The sequence below is a fragment of the Bidens hawaiensis genome, unplaced genomic scaffold (genome assembly GCF_021521415.1).
Source record: "Bidens hawaiensis isolate Kalapana, Puna unplaced genomic scaffold, B.hawaiensis_p1.1 tig00027531_1, whole genome shotgun sequence".
Taxonomy (NCBI): Eukaryota; Viridiplantae; Streptophyta; class Magnoliopsida; order Asterales; family Asteraceae; genus Bidens; species Bidens hawaiensis.
This window is the reverse complement of record NW_027494455.1, coordinates 278816-288289: the sequence shown is the minus strand read 5'-3', so window position 1 is coordinate 288289 and position 9474 is coordinate 278816. Positions and strand designations below refer to the sequence as shown.

At 32.1% G+C, this 9474-nt stretch overlaps 1 protein-coding gene and 1 long non-coding RNA gene across 2 annotated transcripts; both read right to left on the bottom strand.

Moving 5' to 3' along the window:
• Positions 1-2079: 2079 nt before the first annotated feature.
• On the bottom strand, positions 2080-2885 carry LOC143575534 (uncharacterized). Its single transcript, XR_013142776.1, has 2 exons — positions 2262-2885; positions 2080-2230 (listed from the first exon to the last, which is right to left on the bottom strand). It is a non-coding gene; the product is annotated as an uncharacterized LOC143575534 (long non-coding RNA).
• Positions 2886-4830: 1945 nt separating this feature from the next.
• Positions 4831-7913, bottom strand: LOC143575541 (uncharacterized). Its single transcript, XM_077059891.1, has 6 exons — positions 7672-7913; positions 6288-6387; positions 5906-6020; positions 5740-5822; positions 5424-5485; positions 4831-4978 (listed from the first exon to the last, which is right to left on the bottom strand). The coding sequence occupies exons 1-6, from the start codon at positions 7845-7847 to the stop codon at positions 4864-4866; spliced, it is 651 nt and encodes a 216-aa protein (XP_076916006.1). The 5' UTR covers positions 7848-7913; the 3' UTR covers positions 4831-4863.
• Between the last annotated feature and the right edge of the window lie 1561 nt (positions 7914-9474).

The window sequence follows — 9474 nt, the reverse complement described above, 5'->3', positions numbered from 1 at the left end:
TGCCTAAATCGCACCCTTAAAACACGAAAGTTTGGCTGATTTGATGGTTAGGATTTGTAGGCGCTGGTCAGACGATTCCATTGATACCAAAATCGTGAGATTTGGTTAAGAAACGAAGGTTTAATTGCAGATCTAAGATCTGTTGACTAATCTGTGTTATTGACGATTTTGACTTTGACCCTTGAGTCAAAGTCTGGATAAGAACTATGGGTGATTCGTTATGGGTGATTCTTTAGCTAGTTCGTTTATGGGAGCTTAGCGAATCAGAGGGTGATTCGTTAGCTAGTTCGTTATGGGAGCTTAGCGAATCAGAGGGTGATTCGTTAGCTAGTTCGTTATGGGAGCTTAGCGAATCAGAGGGTGATTCGTTAGCTAGTTCGTTATGGGAGCTTAGCGAATCAGAGGGTGATTCGTTAGCTAGTTCGTTATGGGAGCTTAGCGAATCAGAGGGTGATTCGTTAGCTAGTTCGTTATGGGAGCTTAGCGAATCAGAGGATGATTCTTTACCCAATTCGTTAAGGGCAAAGAAACGAACTAGGAGTTTAATATAAAGACAGAATGGTCCCTGGACTTAGAAAAGAATTATATAATTACATAACAGCCCTTGGAGTTTGGCAATTTATGAAAGATACCTTTAAAAGTTAATGAGTAACGATTAACTAACCAGGTAATGATTTAATGAAGTAAAACAGCTTAGACGTGTAAGACTAATTAAGTATCAATGAGATGACTAGAGAGGTACTTAATACTGTAATTATTAAACAGTTAGACGCGCACAGCTCAAGAAGGAGTAACCGTTAGCAGAAGAAGTAACCGAGTTCAGGTGAGTTTCTAGCCCCATTTCCTTGTTATGTTTTCGGGGCTGTGTGCATACTCGATGTGATCAGTTAATACACTTAACCTAAGTGATAAGTGTATGCCCTATGTGATATATGTGTACGGTATGAATGATTGCTTGTCGGTACGTGAACGATCTTCGGATACTGCATGTACCGTTAGGTTATAAATAAAGATAAGGATATTTTATGAAATGCAGGGATGATTACTTGTCGATACGTGAACGATCTTCGGATATTGCATGTATTGCCAAGGATAGCTATGATTGTCTCCTTATATGGATATTAAGTGATAACTTATATACAGAGTTCCCTATACGGATAATATACAGAGTGTTCCTTTAATGGAAAGCATAGTGTTCCTTTAATGGAAAGCCCCGTGTTCCTTTGATGGGAAGCATAGTGTTCCTTTAATGGAAAGCATAGTGTTCCTTTAATGGAAAGCCCCGTGTTCCTTTGATGGAAAGAATAGTGTTCCTTTAATGGAAAGCATAGTGTTTCTTCTATGGAAGTATATAGGATGTTCCTTCTATGGAGAATATACATATAGAGTGTCCTTCTATGGAAAATATAAATAGTAGGGAAATAGTAATAGTTCTTTTAATAGATATTATGTGACGTCCTCTTATGGATAATTATACAAGGTTAAGATATGTATGTATGTAATATATGTGTATGTATTGTATGTTGCCTGATTAACTAGAACTCACTCAGCGTAGCTGACTTTTAGTATGCACGCAGGTGAAAGAGCTAGCATGAGGTTGGCACATGGCATGGATCGAACGGCTGACATTTGAAGATGGAAGAAATGATGTTTTAATGTGATGATTTATGTTATGGTTTTAAAGAAAAGATTAAATGTTTTGTAATAAACAGTTACATTTTTATATTCCGCGAAAGTTTTAATAAACTCTGATTTGTAGAACTGTGTTTATGAGTAAATCCGACGCTAAAGTAGGGCTACCGGTAACGAGGCCCTACATGATATATATATATTAATTATCTAGGGTAAAGTTAAAATATAAAGGACAACAAAAATGAGAAGGGTGAGAAAGAATCTAGTCCATTGATCCTAAATTTGAATGGATGAGATTAATTTAATAAATAAAAATTGATGAAAAGGGCATGAAGGTAATAAACCATATTTGTTGACTTTCTCTCTCCACATGCAAGACACATGTCAATTCCCCCATCATTTTAAAATGTCCATAACTTTTTCATACGACATTATTTTTTTAAAAAAAAATTCACCATAATAATAAGCGTTTTTTTATCTTTAATATGAGTATCATATTGTTATATAAAAATAAAAAAAAATTAATGGGTTTTTTTAATTGTGTTTTTTTGTTGTTCATTGTGTAATATCTTGTTTCCATTGTATTATATTTACCAGACTCTGTTTCCATTGTGTTATATTTACCAGACGCTGCTTCCATTGTGTTACATTTACCAGACGTTGTTTCCATTGTGTTATATTTACCAGACTCTGTTTCTATTGTGTTATATTTACCAGACCTTGTTTCCATTGTGTCATATTCACATGACTCATCTTATACACAATAACACAATAGTCTAACTGCACAATGACATAATAATGTTGTTTCAGACTCTTTCTCCATTGTGTTATATTTACCACACCATGTCTCCATTGTGTTATATTTACCAGACTCTGTTTTCATTGTGTTATATTTACCAGACTCTGTATCCATTGTGTTATATTTACCAGACTCTGTTTTCCATTGTGTCATATTCACATGACACAATAACACAATGACGTAAATTGTTTTTTATTCTTATATAACAAAATTATACTCATATTAAAGGTAAAAAAAAAACGCTTGTTATTATGATGAATTTTTTTTTAAAAAAAATATCATATGAAAAAGTTATAAACGTTATAAAATGATGGGGGTATTAACATGTGTCTTGCATGTGGAGAGAGAAAATGTGTACAATTACCTCTATACCCTTTTTTTTGTCCATACTTGACACATGTCAATTAATTATGGCTTCTCATCCTTCTTATTTTTATTACCCTTTGTAGAATAACTTGACCCTAATTATCTAAATAATATATTATATATTATCTAAAAACCATTAAACCTACTGAGAAGACACAAAGAGTGTGAATAAAATCAATCATCAATCATAAATAATAACATAAAATTAGTTTCAAAACATATTTATACTTATAGTATACATAATAAATAAATCGTAATTAATTATTAATTATAAATATTAAGTAGAAACACAATTAAAAAAGATTCAAAATTCAAATTCAAATTAAACATTAAATGAAAGATGAAAGATAATACTTTAAGAGAATTGATTAATCTTATTTTAATTTATTAATGATTTATTTAATTAAGATGAAAAATGAAGAAGCTATTGATATATATGGAAACTCTAGTGAACAACCAATAGAAAAGGGGGATTTTGACATAAAGCCTATTGCTTTAATAGTATAGTTAGATGATTTGGGTTGGGTAAATATCTCTTTTATAAAAATAGGCTTAAATAAATTGAGTAATTAAGTTTAAACATTAAGAATACATTATTTTATTTTTCAAAACAATTAGTATATATATTAAAAAGGGGATTTTTTCACCCTCATAAAAATACTATTCAATTTACTTTTCAATTTTTATAGTATTTTATTTTTTTATTTTATTTTCTTATTAATCAACTTTTACTACATATTTGTTATCTATATTTAATTATTTATTTATTTTTAAAGTTTTTAAAAATACATTAGAGATCTATATACAATCAATTGGTTTTTATTCCTTTTACTTTACTTTTTTTCAACTAATTATAAAATTTAACAAACTAAATTTTAAACTTTAAAATTGGGTAAGTGTCGACTTTACGTGCTAATTTTATCTGTCAGTTAAACTATTTTTATAAAACTTTGCTTTCGTATTTCTATAGTTGGTCTTACAATGACCGAAACTTTTATCATGATTTAAACATATTTCATCATCACATGTTTTTATATCAACGTTTCGACGTTTGATACCGAGCCTTTAAAATAAGTTTTTGTGGCTTACGAATTTGTGTCGGTGCCGCCGATACTAACAGAATTTGCATTGGTTTGCAGTTATAACGTGCCGTTTTTTTGGTTTTACATATGATAATTTGTTGTATTTTGGCATTGACAGGTTTATTTCTTTTGTTTGGTCCCGATGTCGTAATCTAATAAATGATGATTTCGTGTCAACTCACAGCGCATTCGTGGTTTAACGTTTTGACATGTTTTTTTGTTTGGTTCAATGATCCTGTCGCGAAGCGCGGGTCATAAATCCTAGTTTATAATTAAAAAGAAGATTAAAAAAATCAGGTCTACCTGAGTGATCAAGTCGGGGGCGTTCACCCTCCCCCGCCTCCCCTCAAAGCCGACAGTGGCGATTATCAGTTATGTTAGGATATTCGTTCAGGTTGACACTCGGGAATAAATTCAAGTGTGGTTAGTTTTATTTAATAACCAGTAAACCAGCTACCAATCTATCATCGTTCGTACAAAAAGAAAAGCAATGACAGAACCTGTTCATGATTTTAATCAGGTATGTGATCAAGTCCGATTAGTAATCTTTTATGTAATATGCTAGTATTTGGTTTAAGTTAAGTTCAATCATCTATGTAATCAGCTTGTATCCAGTTTTTGACCGATTTTGGCTAGGTCGGGTCCGGGTTTTGACCGTTAGAGGTGGAAGCGGTTTCAGTGGGTTTGGTTCAGTTCTGGGTACGGTTTTCTTGAGAAATTGAAACCTAGTTCGTACCGTAGGTCAATTACACTGGGTCTAGTAAACACATATTCAGAACCTCAATCTAACCCCCCCCCCCCCCAAAAAAAAAAAAACAGAACATAAATCCAGGAAACAGAAATTTAGAAAAAAGAATATTTTATTACCCTGCTTCACATAATGGAAGAATCTTAGGTGTATTCATTCTGAAATAAGAAAAGCAAAAAGTAAATAAATAGAAATGTAAAAGTAAAAAAGGTTATTTATGTTATCTACAAAAAGAACTAAAATTCCATTGGCACGGCCTGTTCGAGAAGTATAGAGTCGGCCAGGCTATCGTTGAGCTTAAAGGGCATAGGTGGCATGTTCCTCATCATCTCGCACATATCATTTAAGCTTCTGCAATCATGTATAATCCATTAATTTAAAATACTTTAAAAAATAATTTAAGGGCCCGAGCTTAAACAAGCCTAAGCTTCATATACCGAGCTCAGCTAAGCTCACAAGCCTACACAAGACTATAACTTATGTAGATATAGTAATTTTTTATTATTATAATAATTATGCATTACATATTAAAAACAAATATTTATATAATTATGATAAAAACAACTATAAAAATGAAGGTTGTTTTCAAATATATATTAAAATAATTTTCTGCATATAAATAAGCTTAATAATAAATAGCAAATGAACCAAGCTCGAGCTTAAAAACTATATCACGAGCTGATCTAGAGCTTGGCTCATTCACCCCTATTGTGTCAGATGTCATATTTTAATGAATAATTAAAAGAAGAAAACAAGAAATTTTTAAAAGTAACACAAGAAAGTGCTCATGACTTACTCCTTAAAGACTACTGCAATGTTGTTTCTTACATTAGATATAAGATTGATGTTTTCATGCACCTGCAACACCAGAGAAAATCACCATATTAGTTGTATAACACGACTTTAATCCATTTAATGAACGGGTTGTGTGACAGGTCAAAATAAAGTCGGTAAAACAAGTCATGTTGAGTTGACCAGAAGCACGTTTTGAGGTATCATACTTAACAAATTTTTTATATATGTTCGGCCTTGTTTGACAAGTTTGCTTTAGCTATTTTTATCCTACCGGTTTAACCCATTTGAGATAATTTGATAAATGTGTATTTATTTACCTTTAAAGTAGAAAAATTAGCAGAAATTTGCTCCATGGCCCGGACATTTTCCTCAAGAAGCTGCCCTAATTCGCCATCAATATCTGCAGCAACCATAACATTTTAATATAAAAAATAATTTACGTGACAAAAAACTTTCAAGTTGAAAATAAAATTATGTATCAACCTTCGTAAGATATGCTGTCATCACTGTCCGTGGAATTTGATAAATGAGCATTCGGATGACCAGAATGATATGTAGCATTAGACGATGGCTTCACCTGTTGATCTGCAAGTTTTTCCTGTGTGTAAAAATATAAATTTGTGAATAACTAGTACTAGTGGGCTGGTGGCAAAACAGACATGTTCCAGGTCAATTGAGTCAGGTCAGCCCACAAACGTCTGTATTTTCTTTTCTTGAGTTTCATAAAATCAATGGTTTGTACATTATTGTTTAATCAAAAAACACTGTAGTGCCATAACGAGACTGAAATACGATTTTTAAGTAAAAACGAAAGAAAAGAAAAAGAAAGAAAGCAGAATGCAGACAATAGGGATAGAGATCATACACTCATCCATACACAACGTAGTGCCACGTCACGCACTGTTTTGTCTTGCAATTTCGGTGCAATTTTTGCAAAACGCATTACCTTATTATCTGCGGCATACCTGCACAAAAAAAAATAAATTAATCGTCAAACAACAATAATATTAAGAAAAAAAACTAATAAAGCATAATGTTAGCGAGTACAAGATGTAACCATTTCAATCTACTCTAAATAAAAAAGTTATTATAAAATGATAATTTTACTATAAAGTTTATAACACAGATCATGCTTAACTTTCATAAATTACACGTATCGTCCCTACTTTTCAATGAGCAGACACGTTTGTTATCCCCACGATTCAAAGTTCACACACGTTCACAGTGGGAGCTAAAACTTGAAGTCTCGGTAATCAATTTTAAGTTGTTTGAAAAACTTGATTCTAATTCTGATTAGTGATTATGTGATATCAAATTTTCTAACTGCAGAAATATACAATCAATGTTAAAAAAATCATGCTTGGGCGCCGATTAATCATAATTAATGATCTAATTCAATTAATCGGAAAAGTCATAATAGGTCAAAATAAGTCAAAACTGAATAATGATATACAATTTATTTACAATATTTGTATGTGTGTATATTTGAAGAACTACGGGGGTGTTTGGCCTAGCTTTTTTAACAAAGCTTATAGCTTTTTTTTTATAAAATAAGCTAAATTTAGTGTTTGGTTTAGCTTTTTAAGCTTATGCTTATAAGCTTATATAAGCTCATTTGAATAAGCTTATGTGAATATGGTTTTTTAGCTTATTTGAAGAAGCTTATTTGTATAAGGTTGTATGTTACTCATTTGCCCTCAAATGGTGATGGATTAGTCTTATTGAAGCAACTTATTACTCTAACAAATTAAAAAATGGTGGATTTAACAACTTATTAAGACACACAATTAACATGTAGAATATAAGCTAATCCAAACACTTGAAGATAGCTTATCAAATAATACAAAATAAGCTATAAGCTTCTTTAAAATATAAGCATAAGCCAAAATAAAAAAGCTAGGCCAAACACCCCCGATGCACAATTCCAATTCAATTAATCCCTAGTCAGTACCCCACACCAGACAAGTGCATAATAATTAAGATAATGTACGACTGAAATTCCTCACAAGGCTCGAACTAACTCGGGTATTGGTGATTGGTTTGCCTAATGGCTCACTGCAGAGTCAAAATGTCATTCAAAATAAAACAAATCCCCAAATTAAAAACCCTAGTTAACACACATATACCAACAAAATCCATATAATCACTATTTAAAAACACAATATTCAAAGAAATTAACACACACCCACAAATTCATTCTCTATACTAATCATTTATAATTCATCAAAAAGTTACAAAATTTAACATACTTGGTGAGCAATTCTTCCAGCAGGGACTGCTCATCACGAGTCCAAACCTTTGAAAGACTAATATTTTTGTGCTTCAAAGCACGCTCGGTGGGACCCACCGCGGAATCCTCCGGCACGGCGGTGGTGGTGGCGGTTGTTGTTGAACTGTTGTTGTTATTTGCAGATGGGTTTGCCATCAATCAATCAAAGATTGAAGGAAAATGAATGAAAGATGGTAATAAAGATGATTGGGAGATTAATTTGAGTGAAAGGAAAGATTAGTGATTGGTTTGGTTATAGGTTTTATTTCTAGTGTGAAATAACTCAATAAGAGATTTTTATTAAATTATAGAAAATTTCCGAAAATAGTTATTTTAAACCGACATACTTTTTTTCAACGGTAGTCATTCTATTCCCGTAATACTTAAAATAGTCATTCTAATCCACTAAATCTGAGGGAACTACATTTGTCGTCGACGAAACATAACGACCTCTAGAATCTAGCCATGTGTCTATATGTTTTGTCATCCGACGAAACCTGTTTCAAACACTTTGTATCCTGCATCTCAAACCGTAAACCTTCGTAACCAACATCCATCTCCATCTATCTTATTTCTCCATAAAATCAAGCAAATTTATATATTACATCGCTTACGTTTTCAAGGAGAACACAATCATAGTGCTTGTTTTCCATGAATCGCATTTGTTGTTAAGAAATTCCCGCAAGAAAGTGACGAACCATTGATTTCAAATCAAAGAAATCCGACATAAGCATCAGAGCCGACAAAATAGTTAGACATGTGGCGATTTGTTATGGGTTCTTGTGTTTCGTTGGGGGGTATTGTGCTACCGTCATAACTAACGAAATATGATGGCTATTTTGTGTATTTTCTCAAAACCAAAGACAGAGTTGGAAATTGTTTGGTCAAAATGACTATTTAAAACCGGGTTAAACCTAAGCGCGCTTAGATCAAAGCCGATTTTGAATGAAATAATCCGAACTAATGGAGACTGGATTGGAACCAGATCATACGAGACTAGATTACTTGGTTTCTATTTAAAGATTATAAGAAGAAAGAAAAAAATTAGGGGTGTGCAAAATAATTCCAAATTGAAATTGAATCTGAACTGTTCGAAATTTTGAATATGAAGTATTCAAAAATTCGGATTCGGATAGTGTTTTGAAAGTTTTTGGATATCTGAACTATCAAAAATGTTTTTTAAAATAGTATATTATATAATAAATATAAATTAGAAATTAGAAATTTAATATATTTGGGATAATTTTCGGATAATTTGATATTAGAAATATTTTTTTAATTATAAAATACTTATAAAATAAATTTTACTAAAATATAGTTTTTTAAGAATTAGAAAACAAATGTACGAATATGTGCGGTTATAGTCGATTAGACCTCTCAGCGGGCACGATCAACGGATTGAGGGTTTTTTTTCGCGCATATCAAGAACAAGAAAATCTATTAGAAAATGCATAGAAAATGCATAAGTTCATCCAGCGGGGAGATAGAAACAAGTACGATCAAAAGCTAAAAAGCGGGCTAAGAACAGCAAACCAACCAGACTAGCCTCTCAAGCCATGAAACAAAACAACGGGGAGTTAATCCAAACCGGCCAATCAATTTCCTTGTGCACGGACCTAAGTTTTAACCAATCGAACAAACACTTTATAATATTTAAATCATGAACTCGACAGAGAAAGTTTGAGCATTAAAAATCATCTCGTTCCTTTGTTTCCAAGTAAACCACAAGGTACAATAATAATCATTCTTTTCCCGAACAAAAGTTGTGTTTTCTCCGTCACTT